Genomic DNA, 23,520 nt, shown 5'->3' on the forward strand with positions numbered 1-23,520 from the left:
AAAATATCGAAATGATAATGACCGGAACGCTCAAGTACAGAAAATGAGAAACGAGTACATAATTGTAATACCGATATCATTCATTAATCACTTAAGTGCGCTCGACGTGTATACACGTCGAACCAAATCTCTATTACGGTGCTGTTGACTTGTATACTCGTCGTGTAAAATAAAAAATTACAAAATAAAAAGCAATGTAATCCTTCCTCGTTTTTCGTAAAATTTGTAATAGGACCATTTGCCCTGCGTTCGACATGTGTACTCATCATTGCTTGATTTTAATTTCGCACTCTGCGGGGGATTTTTAAAATTAAATTCCGCAGTTAACAGATATATTCATTTTGTATATACAGTTTTGATAAAACTGATGAATATTTGTTCTACGGTGATACGGCGTGAGATCATCATTGAGTTCATGAAGGTACGTCGGTTGATAACGCGGCTAAAGTCCCGCACCGTATCATTTGCTCCCCGTAATCGGGAAACTTTTTTCTACCGGAGGGTCTCCGATGGGATCGTGACTTGAAAGACAAAACCCTCGTTCCCTCAATTACAGAAAAGATGACGGCGTATCGGATCGAGGGAAGTTTGCTAACTTCGTCGAACAAGTGTCAGACATTATTAGGATCTTCATTTATGATAATTCCTCTAGATCTAATTTTTCCCTAAATTAAAGATCAATTACATTGTAAGATAGTTGACAGATAACACAATATTTTTTGTAACTATTTATTACTATGCGATTATGTAATAGCTAAGATTGCAGTTAATATTCATTGTTTAAGACATTATCCTGGAAAATACTGTGATTATTCCTGAAAGCCCCTGCGAGACCCATCTGGTATTAATGTACCCTCCCGTGAACTACATCGGAATTCAGTTATAATGCCTGCCACATTTAAACAAGGAATTATACTAATTTCAGTGTTAGTAATTCCTATTTAAAGCTTGTATTAATGTCGCTTGATGGGAATGTATGATAATTTGAAGAAACAAATATCCATAATTCAGACACGTCCCATCGGAAGTAACTCAGGTGCTCGCGTTGTGTCTGATGAGTACTTCTGAGGACAAAGACGGTTGACGAGGTGCTTTAAGGTCGCCCATGCATTAACGCTTCCTCCTTAATTATTTCAGTAATTTCATTGCAAACTACATCAATTGGTCTTAAAAAATCTTTTAAACTTGTTCAAATTTTGTAACAACTTGCAATTTTATTAGTAAATTAATTATAAACCGAAATATTCATTGACGAATTAATTAACATCAAATCCAAATTGTGTAACACACGCAATCGGTGCGATTTTATTAAGGAATTAATTATTATTAACGTCACATCGAAATTATACGACAAACATTTGATTCTAACAGTGGTTCGAAATGGATACGTACCTTAAAATGAACATTCCTGCACTTTGTACAGTATCTCACAGGAGATAAAAACGCGCGTGAAGCGGAGTAGCCGCGTTCCAGAAAACGATGGGGAAGGTGAGGCGCTTGGAAGCGAGTCGCGACGCGGACTGAAGAGTTTCCGCGACGTAAAGTTTCGTAGACACGTCACCGAACGCCGGGACGCCAGGATGCCGCGACGCATGCGATCCAGGATCAGGATACGAAACGCGTACGGAATCTAGACGTAAGGAATTCCTTTGAGTATCAGATTGCCGATCTATAGGGATTTGAATATCCTTTATCGAAACTATTCAGCTGTAAAGCTGAATGATCGAAACAGATTAACTCTCTCGAGTTCCATGTTAGAATTATCGTGCGCTCCGATGAACGATAAAAGCATGAACGATCAAATAAATATTGAAATGATATGAGAAAAAACAGCATCCCATGAATAGAAGTCTGATTCTAAATCTGAATATTGTAGGCGCGTGGGAATTAGGTGTGATCGGGGAACGTATTAAACGAGGAATGCGAAGATCTGCGGTAAAATGCATTTGTGGTACCTCGCTCTCATCATCCAGGAATGATTATATCGTGTAATTTATTACCGACACGCTACCTCACGATCCATTGTCATCGCATTAATCGAACGCGCCTCAAGATATAGATATTCAGGTCGGGAATACAGATTACGAAACTTCCCATTACTTTCTTTAAAGAATCATTACTGGAGAAAGTTTGATAAATCTCTTTAATTAAAAATGAAATTATTTTTCTATAATAACTGAACGTTTGCAATTGATCGCGATAGAGGAAAACGGTGGAACTTAAATGGCATGCCGAGTTCCGAGAATTAATTAAACGTTCAATTTAAGATCGATCGAGTAGGAGCGCTTCTCGTTGTAATGAAGGAGTAAACGTCAACTGCAGCTTGTCACGTGCCGTGTGGGTGCAGTACTCGATATTGTATCACGCGTCGGGGCTGATGTTGCCAGCAGTTTAATTATTGTTGGCAACTGTTTAACTCGAGCGATAATTTTAAATTTATTACTTACGTAATTCTATCGATGCATTAATTATATCAGTGAATCGCGTATGCGGTGGCTGTCGGTAAGAAATACTTTTGACAGGATTGGCATTTATTATAGTAAATTGGAGACTGAGTTTCATAAAAATATCCACTTTATTTATCCAACTGGTTTCTGCGTGTCCCTTCGTATTACATACAATAGAGTACTAATAATAACAGACGTAACAATGATTACGGTAACGCGTATACGATAGAGATAATAGTAATAACGAGCATGGTATTTTCGTAACGGGACACATTTAAACGCATTTCAAACATATTACATTCCTCTTGACACAGTAATTGTTCGTTATATAAAAGTCGTTTTATCAAGTGCTTTACAAAAATGGATTGCGATACACCAGAAGTCGGGCGTATCGATTATATATCACAAGATCACTAAACAGCGAGCTCTTACTCCGCACGCAAAGAGAACTAAGAGAGAGAGAGAGAAAGAAAAACAGAGAGAAAGAGAGACGCAAATTGGAAATTGGTTCCTTCGTTCCAAGCTAAATGCCTAAGAGAAATCTGCTACATAGCAAGATCGATATCGAGACACGGATTGGGCCTCGCCAATCCAAACATTGTTCTAAATTTATGACCGCGTACTGAAAACATGAAAACCGCGTCTAGAACAATTTCGTTGGACGTCTACGATAATTTCCTACTGATAGATTATACGTTCAATTTTGAGGGGGAATAGATAAATCGCTCGTGCATGGAGTAGAATGAACGAGAACCGAGACAAAAAATGTACGTCTAAAAACTACAATTGAGGTTTTTTCTGCTACGTAAAAATATACAAAAAACGGGCGAGGTTAATGCTACTTTTAACTATGGATTCCATCTTTTCTCGGTACTTTTCAAACACGTTGTTCTGCTTAGTGTTTCGGAATAGTATCACAAGACGAGATACGAGTCTTTTTTACTTTCGACCGCGCCGAGACCGATTAAGATTTCAATCGTACTCGCGGGAAGTCTCTGTTTTATTGAACAAGCAATCCCGCTCCTCCTGAGTAGACGGGATGTCCGTTGTCGTGGGCCTCAAGACCTTCGGCAGTTTGCTGACTTTGCTAAGACCCTCGGTGAGACCAGTGTCCCCGGAAACGCTAGAATATAAACTGAGATCGTCATATTAGAATTGACCAAGGTATAAATAATAAATACGAACCCAGTTCACCTAATAGAAAAATAAATGACAAAATCAAATTCATACTCACACAACGTCCATCTCATCGTCGTCATCGTCGTGCGCCATATCCTCGTTGTTCAACGTGAAATAGGGATTCGCCGATGCCGCTCGGAACTTGTAACCGGTGAGAACGAAGAATACGTAAGTAGACATCTCGCGGAACATCTCGTCCAGCCATTCGTATTGAAAAGGTACCCAAATCTAGAACGTTTCTTATAGAATTTGAGTGATTCGGCGGTAACGATGATTCATTACCTTGAGTAAGTACACGATGCTTCGTGTGAAGTAAATATAACAAAATATCATGATGTAGAAATGCTTGAAGAGCTTAAGCTTGCGCAAGTTGACGGCCGCCTTGCCATCCGTGTGGGCGGCCTCCTCCACGTGTTTGATGCTCCAGCCCACTGGGAATATGATCGCGCCGCAACAGAGCAGATCGACGAGGATGAAAACGTCCCGCCACGTTTTGTACTCGATGTCTCCCTCCTCGCTCTCCTCAATTATTATTTCCGCCACGTTCGCCAATATCTAAAGAAATCTTGTAATTACCTCAATTTTCTTATGCACAGAAAATGATGTATCTTCTCATACTAACTTGTAATGGTATCGCGATCATAAACAGTTTCTTATCTTTATCGGCTAAAATGTGTTTAATGAACGTCCACCCAGTACCGATCAGCATGATCGTGATGAACAGTACGGCTCCTTTCAACAAATGAGTGATGTAGTACAGAATCGCCCAAGCGGCGACGTGTTCTCCCTTCGTTTGAATGAAATGATAGTTAATCCCGTGAAAGAGCAGCGACATCGATTTCAAGTATACCAAAACTGCCATCAAGTAATGAATTTTGAAAACTGGGTGCCTAAACGAAAAGATGTAACGTTACAAAAATGTTGTGAAACGTTGGTGCGTTGATCGCGGGGCTCTTACTTGCTGTTCTTCAGGATGTATACCCAGAAACAACCCGACAGGAAGAACAAAAGTGCCATCATAAAATAAAGAGCCGGCAGGGGCATTTCGCCCGCGCTTAAGAAGTTCCCGTTATTTATTTCATATATTTTTACCTGTGAGTCATGGATAATTATAGTACAGAGTATAAAGTGAAACTCTACACAGGAAGTCTCGAAGGTCTTACCTTGAAATCCACTGCAACTTGAGTGTCGTATTTATAGTTTGGACAATTGTGGAAGAAAAGATTGTAGAGTCCCTCCTCTTCGTCCGTGGCGACGTACATAGCAAAAGTCGTGTTGTAGTACCGTTCCCCATTGATGACTCGTACGGAGATCGGTAGCTGAAGACGAGAGCATATGTTGTTCTCCGATCTGGGCGCGGACTCGTCTTCGACGGCGGCTCTTTTGTTACCTGTTAATCAGATCGGAAGTTAAATCAGAGTCGTCGCGAGCTAGTTGAAACATATTATCAGCGAGCGTGAAATATGCCAATCTAGAAGATAGTTACCTAACCAGAACCCTCAAAAATACTTCAGTTTCGAGTTATTTATAAGATTGAGGACGAACCGCGTTAATTATAGCGTCTCTCATCTCGGTGGTGTTCGATCACCGATGCGTTACGCCGGTGCCACATTCCAGGAGATATCGATCACACTCGCATTTAGTCCTCCGAGGGAACGCTTCTCGATACGACTTTTACGATCAAAAAAATGCTAAACCCTGAACTATTCTTTAATTCAAATGAGAAGCCAGGAATATATTGGGAGAAATCTTTTTACAGAAATCATCTCGACGTGTTATGGAGATTCGAGATCGCGTTGAAAGAAGAATCAATTGGTCGTGTTAAATGTCAAATAAATTGCTTACATACAAGTTCTATCATGTCCTACGCACGAGATAAAAATTATTTTATCTTTCTAACATTTCATCATCAATCGTCGACGTCCCGAATAACTGTGATCAATCGCGAATTCCATCATATGAGAAATATGTATTAACGGTTTTAAGGTCGCGATCGATGCAACTCGTGCCAACTCCTTCCACCTGTTAGCTCATGTTGCGATTTAAACGTGTCTCTAATATTAGCGAGATACCGCGTTAAAAATAACTCGCGGATGTTACTTATGTTTATTTTCGGTACATTAAATTAAATCGATGATAATAAACACGTATTCCTGGATCAACGTTGGAAAGACCGTATTTATAAATCGGATTCGTGCAATCGCGCCATTTAATTAAAAAATTGTACATAAAAATGTGATGAAAAGGATAATGAAATCTTAACGATCTGGTAAATGACATCTTATTATTTAATTCGCGGGAGCTTTCGCTGAAGTAATTTCCTACACTTGGGCAGTGGCCAAAATCAAAAGTACGTAGTCATCGCATTAAATCTCTGACTGCTGAAGAACCTCGTTCATTCCTCGTGTTAACGCGTTTCTTGCTCTCGAATAAAGGAAATAGTTTCGTTTTCAATGTCAGGAATGATAGCTAGACTGCGGTATTCTTATGCAATATGAAAATTCAGAAAGACATCTTATCACGTAAGACATATGTATTCACTTTCGATAGAATATTTCGCATTCAATTCTTTTATTGAAATTTGCAATCTAATAATTACGAAACTATTTCCCTCTAATATTAATTCAGGAAATTAACCGTTTGCAATTAACTTACCGTGCGAATAACGTTTTCTTCGGGGGAAAAGGACATCGTCGCTGAATTGGAAGGAGTCTCTCTTCTCCCGATATACCGATAGCCTACTGGAGTCTTTATAAACATGCACGGCATGAACGGTTTGACTACAATTTACTTTCAATCTGTAACACGTCCGCTCATTCACGATTCCGTTAACACTTGAATTCGACGAACAATCGCGCGAGTTCTCATATACTCACAAATTATTTTTCAAGTCCATTGTGAAATATATGACTGCGATGTCGTTCCTCTGTTCGTAATCGGGTTTGACGCTCGAAATGTCTTGAAGAGTGCATCTCTCTTGATGGCTATCTAAATACGGATTCATCGCTTGGCTTAACGTTCGATCCAAACTGAATCCGAACTGAATCGTAGAAAAATACAAAGTACACGATTATACAAATAAGTGGATCTCTCGTTTCGTAGGGATAGGAGAATAATTGGTAGTCAAATCATTGGCGAGGATCGATCGGTTTTATTGCGTTGAGTTACATGCGTTTTAAATAGCGGAAGTAGTAGTCGGGAAATAGGAACAGGTGGCCGTGGGACGCGTTGCATTTTACTCACCACGGCATTCTCGTCGTAAGGTTCAGCTCTGAAATTCGTTAGGTTTACATCGAGAGTGCCGCCTTTGATAAAGCCGAAAGTGCTAAGGGCGAAGTTTCGCCGTACATCTTTCTGTAACATGCGACATTTGTAAGTGTCACGTTCCGTAACCTAACGATACGGTTCTCTAACGAGTGACAATCATAATTTCAAGACCGCAAGGATTCTAATTTATAGCCATAATGACTCGTCGATAAAACGGCTAAGGAAGTGTATAAAACGTACGTAATCTAAAGTGTATCGATAATACTATCGGAAATTTGTATTACACGCTTACAGAATTGCTGCCCTTTAACTTAATTAGCGATCGCGCAGCCTATGTAAATAACGCAATTAATTGACACGCGATCGACGTAACAGAGAAATAAAAGTTCCGACGTAGTGATCGGTAAATATGCACGAGTCGTCGCTAGATATTCGTCGGACTAACCCGTATCTTGAGTTCATGAATTCTCCCGGTGGTCAGAGAGAGCATCGACATAGTCCAAAGGCATATCACTGTTAATACAGTCGGCTGCATTTTGATTAATTTTTATTTCACCAGAGAAATGTCACATCACGAAAATACAAAATAATGGAGCGTCCACGATAATCAATCCGTGCTCGTCGATACATGAGCATAAACTGAGCATGAACGGCGGAAATTCTCGTCCCTGACGGCAGAACGGATAAAACGATATACAGCGCGCAACTTTTCGAACCATTCTCCACGTCCGAACGAGTGAAACTTATTTATCTCATCAATAAAACTATTATAATAAAGACGTCGCATTCGATCGGCATCAGATGCAAGCACAATTTGTAAATTATTTATTTGTGCAGTATGTACAAAAATGTAGAGGAATGAAGCTGAGACTTTTGGAAATATGTATATACAAATAAACCTTTGCTATTGTTTTATATATCTTCGATCTTCAATTTATTACGACCTTGACAAATCGATCTATTAGAAAAATTAACATTTTTCTGTTTAGAAAATTGCTTATTCCACTTAATCCTACAGCTTCAACGCGAGATGGCATCGCAATGCCCTTTCGACTCGTATATGAAATACATTGAACTGAACCTGTGCCAAAGAAACCTACATGTGCCTATTTTATTTGTTTTAAATTGTAATTTAAGTTGTAATTCTTTAATTTTCACGATTGAACATACATTCCTCGTTTGCCGGTTGATCTGTGTGTTTTGAATCGTGGTTGAAGGAAGTGCTGTAATGGAAAAAGATTTTGCAGCGTTGAAACTGTTGGATTCAGATGCTGACTGGAATTTAACAGAAACTGTCGATTATTCTAAGACACCTTCGTCGCAACGACTTCATATAAGACAAACCTTGGAGTCCGAAAAGCAGTTTAACTTGGTTAGACAATTCAGTTACGAGCAAATTTTAGACAGAAATGAATCTATAAGGTAAATTATTAATATTTGTAGGCAATAGACAATAATGTTTCATGAACGATCATTTCTTTTATTGATTACAGGCAGGCAAGATCATTGGAGTCTCCACGGTTTGACAGTGAATACCGTAACGAGGCTCAAACAACAGAATTTTTCAAATCTCCCAGTCGACAATCGTTCAAAGGTAACAATATATTACACGCTCCAAAATTTGAGTTGAGAAGAACAGTGAGCGAGACCCAATGTAATGAAGTAAAAAATGCCATAGATACAAATAAAGTTACATTCCGTTTACCTTCCTTTAAATCAAATGTGCCAAATCAATGCCCTGATGGTCAACCTAAGGACTTTGATAACATAAATAATGTAATAAAACAAGAGAACGTTGTAACTAATGTAAATAAGAATACGTATCAGAATGTAAAAAGTAAATTGAGGCCTCTAGTAGCCAAGAGTAAAATTCCGGCTAAACAGAAGTCACACATGTGCTACTACAGCTGCTTGACGCTGTTTGCACTGCCAATAATTGCTATGATACTTTCACTGTTTGTAAATTTGAACGTGCACACAATTTGTCACCGTGCAACGCTGTTCTCCAATGCCAGTCAGAACTTGCAACAGGCGATACATGGGCAGGATGATTCAGTCTCGAAAATCATTACACATTTAGATCAGGACTTTTTTTACTTAAAAGTACTGTGCCTCGTCGGTGGCACTGGTGTTGGTAAATCATATACTGCCGAGATCATAATGAAACATTTCCCCTTGCGAGAAGAAATTTTTACGTACGACTTATTAGTAGACCCTTTGTCAGACGAAACTAGTTTAAGCTCACTGGAATCCTTTCACTTAATAATAATGGAGAATCTAAAACTGAGGAATCTAGATATCTTCGTTAATGTGATAGAAAAGTTGAGTAAGAAGAAAGACAAATGTATTACGATAATAGCTATTTTTAACGTGGCAGAGGTGGATGACAATTTAAAGAGAAAGATCGACTTGGCGCAAAGTACAAATAAGATCGCCGAAGCGTTGGCGCATAAAAAAATAGACAGTTTGATCGTACCTTATCAACCATTGACCGAAGATGTTTTAGAAATGTGTATAATAAAAGCAGCGAGAGATAGCGATTTAAAATTGACGTCGAATCAGATTAATGAAATTAAACAAAGCTTGCTGCAGTCTGGTAGCGGCTGCAAGGGAGCTCACGCTAAGGCGCAAGTTATTGGTCGATCGGCAGACGTTAATTAATTTAGTTAGTTATTCTTGTTACACATGTTCCTCATTAAAATATATTGTAAGTTTGAAGGCTGTTACGTGTGATATCATTTTGCTATAATATTTTTAACGCGTTTTGTAGAACCCATGTAAGTTCTACATAGTTTTTTGTAAGAAGGACTTTGCGTTAGACGAAGATTGTATACGTAAGCTCAATAAAAAATATATTTGATAACTGTAACGTGAATCATTTCATAATTCCACAGATCGACGTTCCGTAGACGGAACATTCCTAGGAATAGAATTACATTTCACTTTCGGCGAACGCTGAAACTATTGCGTGTCAAGACTCGGTAGAAAAAAAAAAAACAGTAACAAAACCGTTACGTAGACTTATGTCAGTGTTGCTAACGTTATGCAAAACTGTAACAATCACTCCACCGTTTCCCTTCCTTTACAAACTCCACCCCTACTCGCGACGACGTCTCTTCAAGCTTTGCCGCTGGTCTATCCTCGTTAAATTATACCCCGACGATGAGTAATATAAAATGCGATTAATAACTGAACCATGCCTACGTTGATATTATCATTATAGAATATTTCCGGCTTTCATTTAAGAAATGATTTTAAATGCTGCCTAAAATCTAGTGAGAGATTGAAGCCAATAAAAAAGAAATTTCCTAATTATATACACGTTACGTGGCCCGATGACGTAAGGTAAAATCAGTTACGTGAAAGAATACGGAGGAGTCATTAGATAGTAACACGATTATGCGTTTATAGAATTTTATTATGACCAATTAGTACGATTCCTTATTCTACAAATATTAACAGCGATTAGTATCAATTTCGAATCGACAATTTGATAACTAAAGGAGAATTCCCTGTTTAATTTTTAATAGCAATTCTATCAGAATCTTCTAAAGAATTCTTCTCAATTTTTTAATACCCAAGTTACACGAATACTTTTTACCTGAGAAAAAGAAATGCGGTTTAGAGACAGTTTTGCAATGAACGTTTTGAAAAAAGAAAGGTTCGTTACGAAATGAAGCATTGTCGTGCGTTTAACAACGATCAGTCCCCGCGTCTATAAAAGAGAGGTGAATCGTGAAAAACTTGCATTTTGTTTTGCGTGCGACATTGGGGTTTCACGCTTACTCGATTTGATAGAAGGCTACGTACGAGTCGTCCTTCGAAGGGACGTTGTTCCTCCGGTTCGACGGCGGATAGAACTGAAGGAATACGAGAAGGCGGAGCCAAAAGAAAGGTGTAACTGGAAATTATAAAAGAGCGCTCGACGGAAGAGAGGAGACAGTCTCCTCCACGGCTCTAACAGTCCACCTGCGCGACCACGAACCCGGGTACGTTCTTTTTTTTCTCGTATTCCTTAGCGTTTTCAAAATCGTTTTAGATAAAATATTATTACGTGATCGTGGTAAATACAAGTGTCCTAGGATATAAAACGAGAGTTGGAAGAGTAGTGAGTATACACGTATTTACATATCAGACATTAAAATAAATTAAAAATCTGAACGCTCGAGCGTGTCTCATAAAAATATTAAATGCGCATATAAATTCCGTGTTTCTAAAATTTATACTCGCTTCTAATTCTCTGAATCGTCGCGACAGTTAAATTCTTTTTATCATTAGCTCGCGTTCTAGTGGTACAGTGATTCAAATGCGTTTAGACATTTCGATCACGGCACCATTCTTCTCGATGTACGTACATGCATACCTTCATCGAATCAATGCGGCAGGAATTTTAATCGCGGGCCTTGATTGCAAAGGTCAGAAATCGTGAAGGCCAAGGACGCAGGTCGGACCTACTTATCATCCCCCTTTGTTCACGATTTTACAAAACCGTGCGTCAAGTACATATCCAATATTTAATATTGCATACGATCAATGAAATTGTTTACAATGTACGTAACTATACGTACGGTGCATACTAAAGATTTACCCAGTGATACGAAATGTTTATTCTCAATATTTAACATTCGTTGAAAATCCACGTCTCATTTGCTAGAGTGAATTTGAAATAAAATACGAACAGGATTTAAACTGCTGATCTCATGTACTTAGTTAGTAAAAAATGCAAAGACTTAAAATACACGATTTTAAAGGATAAACGAAGTCTCGGTTTGAATTTCATTTCGTAAATCGATTTCACGAAGACTTTACTTTGCGTAGAATAATGGCAATGGAAATAGGCAAGTTTTTATCTGTTACAGTAATTTATGCAAGTTACCGCATGTATTGCCGCAATCCCTTCAATCGGCGTCGAAGAAAGAACTTTTGTAATAACTAGATAAGTGGCACTTTCTACGCGGAAGATAGTTGCGCGGCCTATTTCCTTTACTGGCATTACGTGTGGTGATATATATCGAGTAACAGACTTCGAACGCGAGATTTCAGTTATAATCAGGAAAATCGTTCATCACTTTTACGGGTCCGATCGCCATCCGGGTTCTTAAAGAATTCTCAAGGATTTCAGGATATTCGGCGCAACCTTTTAGCGCTTTTGATATTTATATTGGACATCCATGTAAATGACGTTGATAAAAAAAGCTGTTGACCAGACAGACCTTGGAGCACATTTTTTTATTTCATTTAATAAAATATGTTTCGAATAAAAACGACTTTTATCATTTAATCGTTGTAACATACTCAGGTTTTAAATACATGAAATCTCCAATCTCTATGGATGTTAAGTCGATTTAAATGCTTATCGTGGAGATCGAGATTCTATCTGGTAATAGAGATAGAAATTAAAGAACGTTAAACGGGATTAGTCATTAGAAAGCAAACAGATTAAAAAAGATTATCTAACTGGCGAGGCATGGAAGCATGTTAGTCGGCCGTGTAAAATCGGAGAACAAAGATGGGCGAGCAATCCAGCCGATTGCATAACCGGAGAAAGTGATTGCGAAACTAGTCGTTACCTTCTCGAAGTACACGTAATACCCCTTCGGTAGAGTTCATACTCGGTCGAACATTATATCATATAAACCGACGAAGTAGTTATGTCACGAAATGGCCAGGTCTAACAAATTGCGAAACTTCTGCGTGATTCGCAGAAAAAGAAACTAATTTTCATTCACTCGAAATATTAGATTCCGTTAATCCCATTGATCGCTCTCGGTATTTTATTTACGAACAATTAGAACAGCTCGTTATATCAGAATTATGTTTGAAGAGCAAACGAGATTCTGGTTCACATTCTTTGAAACTGTAAACCTGTTGTGCATAGAAATCCTCGGTCTAATGGGAAACGATTTTTTAGAATACTGTAGCAATAGTAATTCGGATTTCGAAAAGCTCGAGGCTGCTCCTTCTGATTCGAATTAAAAAAAAAACGTAAAAATGGGAGCGGTCGAGTGGGTAACCACGGAAGACGATTACGAGTGTACCCTTCCGGAGGATACGCAGAAACTTGCCAAGGAGGAACTCAGGGAGGACAAGAATACACGAGATCAAGCCCTCCAACAGATACGTAATTGGATCAAGTTGAATCCGCGTATTCAAAACTGCCGTCTCGGTGAGAAATTTGTTTTATTCGGGGCCCACTTTAGTATTTCCAATATAATGACAGCAATATATTTTTGTTGATATCTCGAGAATTCTAAGTGTTTAACGATTGGAACAAACACCGAGAGAAAGGAATTTGATAGTATCATATATGCTCCTACTTGTTCTAAATACTAAAGTGGTAGCCAGGTCTGACATGGCTCTTTCATTCAAGCCACGTTTCTCGTTGGATAGATGCTCGATTTTTGCTAAGATTCTTAAGATGTAAAAAATTTAACGTCCCGATGGCGGAAGAGGCGATCGAAAGATACCTGTTGCTCCGCCAAGTATACCATCCAGCGTTTAACCATTTGGACCTGACAGAACCGACGATGGAAGAACTCATGTCCTTGGGGTAAAATTATATAAAAAGATTACAAATGATTTTATTTAATGACGATGCGAATGGTTTCTGCAGATATCTTTTCGCCGCACCCGGGCGAGACGCCAAAGGCCGACGCGTTATTATTGCGAGACCAGGTAAAATTTGTATCCGCGGGAATAGACTGCTGATATTTAATTTCGTCGATTCCATGGGTCGAATAATTTTCTCGACGATGCGAGACGATTATTAAGACGTCCGCGGTCTACCTGCGAATAATTCTGTGACGGATACGGCATTCGATTTCCGTTGCTCTATCACGTAACCACAGAATTATCTGATATTTTCATTTCACCCAGCATTTCCATCCGTGTAACAGGATTGCGACAGGTTTGCCCAATCGTTACGCGTGTGTACATGTATAATTATATTTCGTAGCTTCTAATTTCCGTGGAATTTCATTCTTAAATATCGGCAATCATTTAAGTAGCGAAAGGAAATTTTGCGACATGTTGCACACCGCATTGACTACCTCTTTCCGCGCGCGGTTTTCAGGTGTTTTCGATCCTCATAAGTATACGAATGCCGACATGTGTAGAATTCACGCGATCACTTATGAGGCTTTGATGGAAGACGAGGAGAGCCAGGTGCGAGGATTCGTGCATTTCGCGGACGGTGCCGGCGTCAGTTTCCCTCACCTGACGCTCTTCACCCCGAAGGAAGCGGTCCGCATCGTCAAAAACGGCGAGGTACTCGTATACACCAAAAACTTTCTAATTATTAATAAAATTCGTTGTCTTCGAAATTTGGATCATTATTATAGATGTCTTTATATTTAAAATATTCTTCTGAAAATATCAGAAATAATACACTTATATCAATTTGAAAAATGTATTTTAAGAACCGTTTTAAACTAATGTCGAAATCGCTTTATTTGGTGTAGAAAATCGTAGCCTAGTTGTAATACGAGACGGAGTGTGTATGTTTGACAAACTTCCTCTCCTATAGCAAGTCCCACCGGGAAGGATTATAAAGTATGTTTCACTTTCGTTGTTCGAAGTTTAAAATTTCAAGGCCACTGATGCAACTGACCATTTGGTAGAAGGCAAAACCGGTTTTTAAGACTTCTTTCACGCGTTCGATCGAACGATGTTTGCTCACTTTCGATACATGAGAAACTATTGAACCTTTCGTATTTATATTCACTGAGGAGAGATTACTAAGAAGTGGCACCTTATGGAACTTTGTACTGTTTACATAATCTGGTGAACTGACTTCTAAAGAAAATTTGTATCTCATTGATCGATCTTTTGTTTTACACGACTTCAAATCTAATTTACCGATCGATCGATCGATATCTAGATCGATTCTAAAGGAGTCATTCAAGATAAATTTCGTGATTCCAGAGGACCATACCGATGAGACACAAGGAAGTCAACGCTATTAATACGCACCCATCGTTAAAGTTCGCCCTAGATTTCGGAATGTCGTTGATCTCGGACAAGATCAAGAAGCGTGTCAAGATCTATACGAGCCTCGAAGACGCTATCAATCATAAAATGGACACGAGCCTGTTGCCGAAAGAATACGGCGGCACCATCCCCATGAAGGAAATGATTGGTAAGATAAATAGGTCGCAGGTTCAACGCATTTAAAAATACATGTGCCATAGTACGAAATGAAATTCGTATTGTAAAGATTAAAATGAAATCTGCGGTTTGAAATTTCAAATAATTGTTTGCTAGATCTCTGGAGAAAGGAATTGCAAGAGTTGCAACCGACACTGCTGAGCCACGACAAGATGCGAGTGCGACTGGACATGTACTCGGAAAAAGCTCGGGAAGGTGCAGTTTCAGCATTGAAACAAGGCTTTGGGTGTTCCGATATCGGCCAGAACGATTCTATGTACGGTCTTACCGGATCTTTCAGAAAGTTAGAAGTCGACTGATCCGAAATCATTAAAATTGTTTGCTGTAAAATGTTTTGCTTTGTGGACGAAAAGGAGCTATGTCGATTAAAATCTCGCGAGATTAACAAAAAAATGAAACGGAAGGAGGTGGACGTTCGATCTCGGTAGCAATTATAAGAATTCGATCGTATGTTCTTTTTTATTGAAGTACTTTTAGAATCTACATTACATAGCTTTCAAGAATTAGGCTTACGTTCTATAATTAAGATGCATGTCATTTAATTTTGATTGCTGTAAATATGATTATCTCAATGGAAATAAAGGCATATCTTTTTTTACTTATTCCATATCTATTAAAATCAAGAAGAGATCCAGCTGGAAATAATACTGCGCACTTGAGCTCTGGCCTTCAAGAGTTCTTGACCATCTGTGGGCGTATCGGTGTATAAATCTCGGCAATGCGACGAATCTAAAAATTAGTCACTCAATAAATCATCATTTTTATTTGTCAAAATTGGAGCACTTTTTATGAGGCATTACTTTTAATGAGTATCCCATATACTTGTTGATCAAGATTCGAAGAAAGAAGAGATAAAGGGTGCCACGGATCGATCTCTCCGTTAGTAAAAATCACTCTCCGCAAATCCGGATGCAAACCACCGTACATTAAGTTCGTCCTCTTAACTCTTCCCTTCAGAAAATCCATATTATAACTATAATACAAAAACCAGAAATTAGAAGTCAATGTTTAAAGATAGTTTCGAGAAAAATCGTTTCCTGACACTCACTATTTCCCATAGAAGTCGGTGCAGATGTCTATGTAGTATCGCAGGGGGAACAGCGTGCCAAAGATCGAATTCTTCGAATTTGAAGTCTGATAATTACCGAACTCCGTGCAAGTCTGATAATACCACAGCCTCACTAAAAATTCAACAACGATTTCCAATAACAAATTCATTCGATTCTTCTTTATCAAAAACATTGAATTAATTAATTCAAGATAAAAATCTCTTTGATTGATACTCACTGATATCGGATTGCGCGTCCCACGTTTCGTTCGCGTAGACCTTTACGAATTTTTTATAACTGCTTGGAAAACAGTTATTGCTGGACACCAACCGCGCCAATCTTTCGATAGGAGAACCCAAGTTCGAGGCAGTCATTTTCTCGCAGGTAGCTGCGATCATCGTTCGGCCATTTGTTACTTTATCGTATTGAACGATGCCAGCGAATGTCTAAAAAAACAGATAAATCTGAGATCAAGCATTCTCCAGTTACGATTTTTAAATATACGTACCTCTGCCAAGGTATTCATTAAGTAGCCAAGATCGTCAGGTGAAAATTCGATCGGATCGCATAAACTGAAATATGAATATTATACTATTGTATCTATATTGAATTGTTAATTAATTGGATGATGATATAGATGATAATTACTTGAAGTATGTTTTTAATTTTTGTAGACCGTCTTTGTCGGTGAATATTAATTTTTCTATCCCATCGAATGCAGCTTTGATCTCGTCGACGCATTTCTGACTGTACTTACGGAGCGATTCAGCCACGACTTCGTAATATTCTAAAAAAGATGGATTATCAACAGACCGCAGATTCAGAATATATAGTTTTAAAAATTAAGATTGATCTTATCAAGTATCACAGCAATTGTGTCTTATAAATGCATACAAATCCTCACCGAAGAAATCGGGTTTTGAAAAAACCGGAGCACTACTAGCCAACGCGCCCTGAATCAAATGAGGATACTTTAATCTGGCCCAACTGGCCATACCCCCGGCGTAGGACCCACCGAAAACGATCACAGTACTATTTTCAAATCCTTCTAAGTTCTTCCTACTTTGAATAAAGTACGCTAGGTCGGCCAGCGCTTGATCGACGCTCAGGTATTGCAAATTGCTCGAGCTAATATTTCTAAAAGCGTAAAAGCAAAAATTCGAAAATCGTTCGAGAATTTTGCAACGAGTTTTTAATGTGAGCAGAGTTAATCTTACGGAGTAGGCCTGCTTTTCCCGTAATAACGATGCTCGGTATAATACATGGTCGCGTTGTGTTTAGATGCGAGCTCGTACATCAATCCCGCTTCTAGAAAACCGTTCGATATCTCCCATTCTCCTCCGATCATAATCAAGATCGGACCACCTTCCTTATAAAAGTGCGAGTTCTTTAAGTACCGCTGTGGAAGAGAAACACAAACCCTGAACTCAATCCTAAATCGCAGATTTTTGTACGAAATGAATTTGTACATTAATTCGATTACAAAAGAATGATATGCATTTAATTTGCTGATCTTGTAAGTTGATTCATACCATCCACCAGGTACGATTATCGTGGGAATTGAAGTGATCGAGGGGCTGCTGGATCCATCCCTCAGTTATATTTTCTGTCGCTCTGTTCACGGCTTCCGGTTCCTCTAAACCGTGATAATGAAACCCGTGAAGGCCGACAGCGTCCCCAGGACGAGAAGCAAAGTACAGTAATATCAAAAAACTTAAACGAATCATTTTTTAACCGAGTTACGAAACACTAGAAGTCCACCTTATCCGGTAGACTTTACTACAATAAATTAGACTCATCCTCGCGCTCGGTTAAATTGGAGCAGCTTATCTGATAAGTCTATTGTCTGTCGAATCAGTGATCGAACCTGTCAGAATTAAAGAATAATCTACAGAATAAAATAAGTAGATTACGAAAACTGATACTTGAAACTTAGCACTGATTGCTTGTATTAGATAAGATAGACCAGCGAAAAAAGTTGGGACGATTGATTAACATTAAATTGAATTCATTTAATTATTTACAACAATAGTTCAAAACTATTTAAGTACAAAACAGTTTATTGATAAATACATTCTTCTGGGAAAAGGTAATTATAAATCTAGTAATTATTTCTTCGGTACAATGAACTTCAACTTTAAATCATCTGTACACGCGTTTACTACATTGCCTTCATTTTAATCCTCCGATTCTGTCGTAGCCCATTCATCGTCTGCTGTTTTTGTGCATCGCGAAGTTTCAGTCTTTTTTTCTTCTACGGTACTGGGAAAGTCTGAATCGGAAGAGTTCCCTGTGTTTTCAGAGTCATTCTCTTTATCCCATTTCAATTTCACCCGAGATATTCTACCCTGAATTTCTTCAGTGTTTGATTTATCCGATTCATTTTTTCTTAAAGAATCCTCGCATGACTCGTGTGATTTCTGTTTGGTTCTCTCCTGTTCTTCTTTGTCCTTCCTAGAATATCTCGAAGATCTGTGAGACTTGGAACGATGACTCCTGTCGCCCTTCGAGTATCTTTTATCGGAATGACTATCTTCATCCCTTTTACTTTGATATTTCTTCGAACGTCTACTGCCGTTCGAAACACTGTCGTCTTTGGTTTTTTCTTCGGAATGCTTTTTGGAACTCAACCGACGATGCTTGGTTGGAGTCTCGTCATCGGATTGTTCGTGTCGCCTCGATGATTTCTGTCTGTCATCGGAATGCCGATGTCGCTTCTCATTCCTCGACCGGTGTTCCACTTCCGGCTCTGGGGATTCGGACCACCTCCAATTCTTCCCGTCTTCCGCATCACTGGCGTCCTCCCATTTTGATTTATTTCTAAACAGATCAAAAACAAGGATCTAAATATTCCAAGTCGCAATTTAAATTATGAGAATCGTACCTGTGTTCACTCTTCCTGCTACTCGCGACTTCTTGAGACGATGCGGACGATTGTTTCGCCCATCTCGGAGGACTTTTGATATCGTACTCGTCATGAGGATTCTTGAAAGTATGTAGAAAATTACATGCCCTTCCTTTCGGACACTTGGACATTCCGCACACGGCACTTCTCCATGATTTCAAATTTACGAACTCGCAATTGAGCTGCCGGCCCGCGTACCAACGGCCCTTCAGTCTCCTCAACGCCCTCGCAGCTTCCCTCTCTGTGTGATATTCCACATAGAGGTTTCCACGCAAATGGACCTCCGTGTTGCAGCAATACTTTAAAGTTTTTATCCGCCCAAAGGATTCCAATTCCGGCACGACGTCTTTGTAGAACTCGCGGAAGTGCTGCCGGGTCTCGGAACTCTCGAACTCGAGCCCGATATCTGTGTCGTATTCGGCAGAGTTCTTTTCCAAGGAGAAGTGACTGTAGAAGCCGGGCACGAGAATCACCTTGCTTAAACATACGCGCCGATGATTTCTCGAACACGTATCCCCGTATCTGTAAAAATTGTTTCGATTACATATTAACAAATTTTATTTCTATCGAATTTTATAATACTTTTAAATAATTTACATTGAATATTAGGATTACATAATTTAGGATTCTTTAATTTGAATGAAAGAAATCCTTACCTGCAAGCACCAGTTTTGGTGAAGAAAGGACAGAGGTCTTTTCCCGGCTGGCTATCAATAACTTCCCGTAAGGCTTCGGGCGTTTTAATGCCATTATCGATATAATCGTCGATCTCTTTTAACAACTGTTCCCTCTGTTTTATCTCTTCATCCCTTTTACGTTTCTCCTCCTCCTGCTTCATGCGAATCGCTTCTTGCTTCGCCTCGAACTCTTCTCGGATCTTGGCCTCCTGTTCCAGCTGCTGCTGCCGAGCTCTTTGCTTCCGCTCCTGCAGTAATTGCCATTCTTTCTGCGCCCTTACCTATAGTAAACCGTATGGATATAAATTTAGAATCTGACAAACTCCATTCGTCAAGTTTACAGGCATCGCGTAATAACTAGCAGGCTTTGGTATCCACATTTTAACATCTTACGCAGGATTTTTCACGAAATAACCTTAGAACGTCTGCACGAACGTTTCCCATCGATAAAACAAAGTAATTTCGACGGTGACAGCGATAGAATTAATCCTAAACAAGTTTTTGAAATTTTACGAGTTCGAGGAATTGGGATATTCTTTTTATTACGTGTGCATGGAATAATATACAATACAAGTAACATAAAATACAATTACATATTTGGTTGATACAATGTAGATATTATAAAATTTGATATAATTGGCAAGCGCAATACAAATAACGTAAAATACAAGGATGTAATTAAACAGTTGAATGACATGGTACAAATAATATAAAATATAATTAAATAATTGGATGATGGAATAGAAACAGCATAAAATACGATGACAATTATTTTTACCTCTTCCTCCAGCCATAATTTTTCTCTTTCATCGTGCTCGGCCTTTTCTTTTTCTTCTTTCTCCTTCTCTTCAACTTCGCACCGTTCCATCCAACTCAAATAATCCGCGGTCTTTTCAAGTGCTGCCCTCAGGTTCTCCTCTTCCGCTTCACGCTCGGAGGCCGCTTCGCGACGCAGGCGTCGGCGTCGCTCCTTCTTCGCTATTCTGCGCCATTCCTTATGGCTTTTCCTCGTGCAATTTCCATCCATCGCCATGCATCTTCCATCCGGGAATCACTTTTACCACTTCCGAACGTTCGACTGTATTACAAGTTTTTTTACGTTCTGTGAAACGAACTCGCTGCTCGAAAGAATTGAACGAGAAAATCCGAGCAACGTGTGTGCGTCGCCATGTTATCTTTCGATCGAAACTCTTTGTCCCTATTATTTGAAATTCATTTCCAAACGCGAGCGAAATGTGCTCTCGACGTTTTCCTATTGCTGTATTAGAAGTTCAAATGAGGAGAATTTTCAGATTTTCAAAAAATGATGTCCTGTTGTTCTACTGTATTGATTTCAAAGAAATTATCCTCGGAATGATTTATTAGTCGTTAATGATATATTACGAATGATATAATTCAGCTATCGTACGCTTTAGAGCATAATATGTGAGAAAGTATGTGTTCTTCTTCATGGAATGCGATTATTAGGTCGTAAGATGAGTGGTGAGATGAACTCGTAAACTTTCTAGGGACTTTTGGTTCAATGTCACGGTCGCTGGTTCAATGTCATCAGTTTTAATAGCCATACAAACGCGGGACGATTTATAATATACGAATTACGTAACACATATGCCACTTACGCGTTTATTCTTTTTTATATTACAAGATTCTATTAAATAACTGATTGAATTTTGTATTTTAAATTTTTACGCAAATTATGACAGAGTGTTATAAAAATAAAAATGAAATTATGAGGATTCTAAACTCTGATTCCATCTTTATCCCCAACAAAATAAATGTGCTATTCTTATTCTCTCATCGAGGCCGTTTCTAAATAGTAACAGGCAATAAAAAGGCCTTTTAATTTTCATCATCTGCCAGAAGTTGAACGAACTGTTTAACGCCAAATTCTATTTTAAATGTTTGCATTCAACGTTACTGTTTTTACAGGACGTACAACGGATTCTCAGCGTTGACTAACTCACCATACCCGTTCGAAGTCGAAGAAAAATGTTCACATCATAATACGTCGAACTTGGAATCGAGGCCGAAATATATTACGCGAGAACGAGTTGAAATGTACCACGTGTTCCTGCGTGAATCATCTCGTAGAAAGTAGCTATTATCCATTTACGAAATTCGAAAGAAAGTGAATATCAAATTGCTGGGTGTTTAATTATGAATATTGAATTTGATTTCCTGTTTTGCATTTTCTATGTGGAATTCGTTTAGGAGCTCGTTGGTACGCTCCTGCGACGGTACCGTTATGTTTGACAGAGCGTTGAACCACCGGCACGTCGAACCACCTTGGGATGGAACCTGCTCGCGGTAAGTGCATTTTTGTAACACAAGTCGAACGAAAACTAATACCTGTGTCGCTCAAGAGGATCGTCAAGTAAACGTAGACAGAATAGGAACGAGTGATAAAACTGATAAAAAATTATCATAGCGAGTGTCGTTAGTGCTATCGGAAGTACCGTACGTTTTCGTTTTTACTTTACAATTATAAACAGGACGTAGCACATGTAAGGAAGTGCGCGTAATCAGACTGCAAGATGAAGTGCGTTTGAGTGTCAATTAATTTAAACATAATGGAACAAGTGAAAATGGTGGCGGACAACGGACACGTCGATGGACAGAAGGAGAACACGAGGAAACGGAAGTCGAAGCTCTGGGCTTACGTGTTGTGGCTGTTCGGAGGTCTATTCGGCGCGCATCATGTTTATCTCGAACGGGACCTTCAGGCTCTCGCGTATTTCAGCACTTTCGGTGGATATTTTGGCCTCGGATGGCTCCGAGATATCTACAGGATCCCTTGTTACGTACGCGACGCGAACGACGATCCCAATTTCCTAAACGAATTCAAAAAGAATGTGAAGCTCTATCGTAAGGTAAGTTATAAAATCGATTAGTATTAGGCCGCAGGTTTTTATTTAATATCATTTTATACACTCCATTCTGCGTTTGCATTGTATGGGATTTCGCTGTCTCATCATTGAATCTGAGAATAATTATTTCATGTATAATAAAATATTGTGACAGCGATAAAAAATGCAACGTGTCACTTAATTTCAGCCGCCATTCTCGGCGGTGCGATTCGCGGCTCAAAATGCTGTCGCATACATGTGGGCCGAGATATTTCGCAACGCCGTACCGGAGGACGAATTGTTCGGGATCAATTTCAGACACCTGCTGATCCTGACGCCTCTTGTCATAGCATTAGGTAAACAAGAAACGCACAGCTGCGGCTTCATCAATTTCATTCTTCGCGCTGACAATTAGTTTGCCTTACATAATTAGTTGATAACTTGTATAGCTATTTTTAAGACTAGTTAAGCGAGGAAACGCTACCACGAATATAATTCAACAAAATTACTGAGCGAATATTCATTGTCATATATTTATATCGTTTCCCGATGATTTATTTTTCGTTTATTTGTTTAATTATTTGTTATTTAATTGGATTCGATTTAATCGGATTTGGTCAGGTGTATGGACGGTTGGAAACATAGGAAGAGAGCAAGGATCTATATGGATCACGCTGTGCACCGCGTATTTATTTTACCCAATGTTGACTTACATCGGGGACGACACCGTATGGATATTTGTTATGGTCGTCTCCGCCAGCTTGAGTTTCGACACGTTTAGCAAGGAATGGCGACTGAAGCCGAGAAAAAAGAGGAGCTTCATTAAAAGAATGTTGCATCTCAGTGTAGCCGCCATGATCTCGATGTCTCTCCTCGGTTCCTACCTGTACTTCAACGCGGTCATCACCGACAGCGAGGGGGAAGAAATCAAACTATCTGAAGCCATTCAACATTTCTTAACGTCTCCTATATGGCTCGACCTTC

At 39.0% G+C, this 23,520-nt stretch overlaps 7 protein-coding genes across 12 annotated transcripts in view; 3 read left to right on the forward strand and 4 right to left on the reverse strand.

Annotated features, from left to right (window-relative positions):
- Window positions 1-2,459, reverse strand: part of LOC108629597 (putative G-protein coupled receptor B0563.6) — an 11,854-nt gene extending 9,395 nt beyond the window's left edge. Inside the window, exon 1 of the mRNA XM_026817430.1 lies at window positions 1,393-2,459. The gene's annotated coding sequence lies outside the window, so the exon portion shown is untranslated. The remainder of the gene's footprint in view (window positions 1-1,392) is intronic.
- Window positions 2,460-2,556: 97 nt separating this feature from the next.
- Window positions 2,557-7,545, reverse strand: LOC108629682 (protein GPR107). Of its 2 annotated transcripts, none has more exons than XM_018032520.2 (10): window positions 7,339-7,545; window positions 6,870-6,980; window positions 6,503-6,666; window positions 6,282-6,424; window positions 4,790-5,016; window positions 4,585-4,718; window positions 4,249-4,516; window positions 3,909-4,181; window positions 3,682-3,854; window positions 2,557-3,570 (listed from the first exon to the last, which is right to left on the reverse strand). In XM_018032520.2, exons 1-10 carry the CDS (start codon window positions 7,426-7,428, stop codon window positions 3,420-3,422), a joined length of 1,734 nt encoding a protein of 577 aa, XP_017888009.1. In that variant the 5' UTR covers window positions 7,429-7,545; the 3' UTR covers window positions 2,557-3,419. The 2 variants fall into 2 exon arrangements, with proteins under 2 accessions (XP_017888009.1, XP_017888008.1); XM_018032519.2 differs by having other exon boundaries at window positions 2,557-3,582.
- Window positions 7,546-7,928: 383 nt separating this feature from the next.
- LOC108629616 (uncharacterized) lies at window positions 7,929-9,757 on the forward strand. The gene is made up of 2 exons (XM_018032384.2): window positions 7,929-8,315; window positions 8,387-9,757. The coding sequence occupies exons 1-2, from the start codon at window positions 8,122-8,124 to the stop codon at window positions 9,552-9,554; spliced, it is 1,362 nt and encodes a 453-aa protein (XP_017887873.1). The 5' UTR covers window positions 7,929-8,121; the 3' UTR covers window positions 9,555-9,757.
- Window positions 9,758-10,659: 902 nt separating this feature from the next.
- Window positions 10,660-15,661, forward strand: LOC108629620 (alpha-tocopherol transfer protein-like). Of its 3 annotated transcripts, none has more exons than XM_026817446.1 (7): window positions 10,660-11,001; window positions 12,805-13,059; window positions 13,284-13,443; window positions 13,507-13,568; window positions 13,966-14,159; window positions 14,817-15,030; window positions 15,156-15,661. In XM_026817446.1, exons 2-7 carry the CDS (start codon window positions 12,885-12,887, stop codon window positions 15,356-15,358), a joined length of 1,008 nt encoding a protein of 335 aa, XP_026673247.1. In that variant the 5' UTR covers window positions 10,660-11,001; window positions 12,805-12,884; the 3' UTR covers window positions 15,359-15,661. The 3 variants fall into 3 exon arrangements, with proteins under 3 accessions (XP_026673247.1, XP_026673248.1, XP_017887877.1); XM_026817447.1 differs by having other exon boundaries at window positions 10,660-10,998; XM_018032388.2 differs by having other exon boundaries at window positions 10,660-10,882.
- A 17-nt stretch (window positions 15,662-15,678) lies between these two features.
- LOC108629622 (putative serine protease K12H4.7) lies at window positions 15,679-17,835 on the reverse strand. The gene is made up of 9 exons (XM_018032390.1): window positions 17,641-17,835; window positions 17,326-17,507; window positions 17,013-17,245; window positions 16,757-16,895; window positions 16,617-16,680; window positions 16,347-16,554; window positions 16,108-16,240; window positions 15,860-16,032; window positions 15,679-15,788 (listed from the first exon to the last, which is right to left on the reverse strand). Exons 1-9 carry the CDS (start codon window positions 17,833-17,835, stop codon window positions 15,679-15,681), a joined length of 1,437 nt encoding a protein of 478 aa, XP_017887879.1.
- A 333-nt stretch (window positions 17,836-18,168) lies between these two features.
- LOC108629648 (U2 small nuclear ribonucleoprotein auxiliary factor 35 kDa subunit-related protein 1) lies at window positions 18,169-20,819 on the reverse strand. The gene is made up of 4 exons (XM_018032440.2): window positions 20,469-20,819; window positions 19,670-19,971; window positions 18,993-19,535; window positions 18,169-18,928 (listed from the first exon to the last, which is right to left on the reverse strand). Exons 1-4 carry the CDS (start codon window positions 20,721-20,723, stop codon window positions 18,286-18,288), a joined length of 1,743 nt encoding a protein of 580 aa, XP_017887929.1. The 5' UTR covers window positions 20,724-20,819; the 3' UTR covers window positions 18,169-18,285.
- Window positions 20,719-23,520, forward strand: part of wus (TM2 and DnaJ domain-containing protein wurst) — a 4,488-nt gene continuing 1,686 nt past the window's right edge. The window contains exons 1-4 of one of the 3 annotated variants that reach the window (XM_026817440.1): window positions 20,719-21,818; window positions 21,902-22,560; window positions 22,745-22,892; window positions 23,158-23,518. In XM_026817440.1, the coding sequence (XP_026673241.1) occupies window positions 22,261-22,560; window positions 22,745-22,892; window positions 23,158-23,518 (809 nt within the window). In that variant the 5' untranslated portion in view covers window positions 20,719-21,818; window positions 21,902-22,260. Of the gene's footprint in view, window positions 22,561-22,744; window positions 22,893-23,157; window positions 23,519-23,520 lie in introns of all 3 variants that reach the window. The other 2 variants (XM_026817441.1, XM_026817442.1) reach the window with 2 other exon arrangements.

The sequence above is a fragment of the Ceratina calcarata genome, unplaced genomic scaffold (assembly GCF_001652005.2).
Source record: "Ceratina calcarata isolate Rehan_Ccalc_2016 unplaced genomic scaffold, ASM165200v1 scaffold579.2, whole genome shotgun sequence".
In the NCBI taxonomy this organism is placed as follows: Eukaryota; Metazoa; Arthropoda; class Insecta; order Hymenoptera; family Apidae; genus Ceratina; species Ceratina calcarata.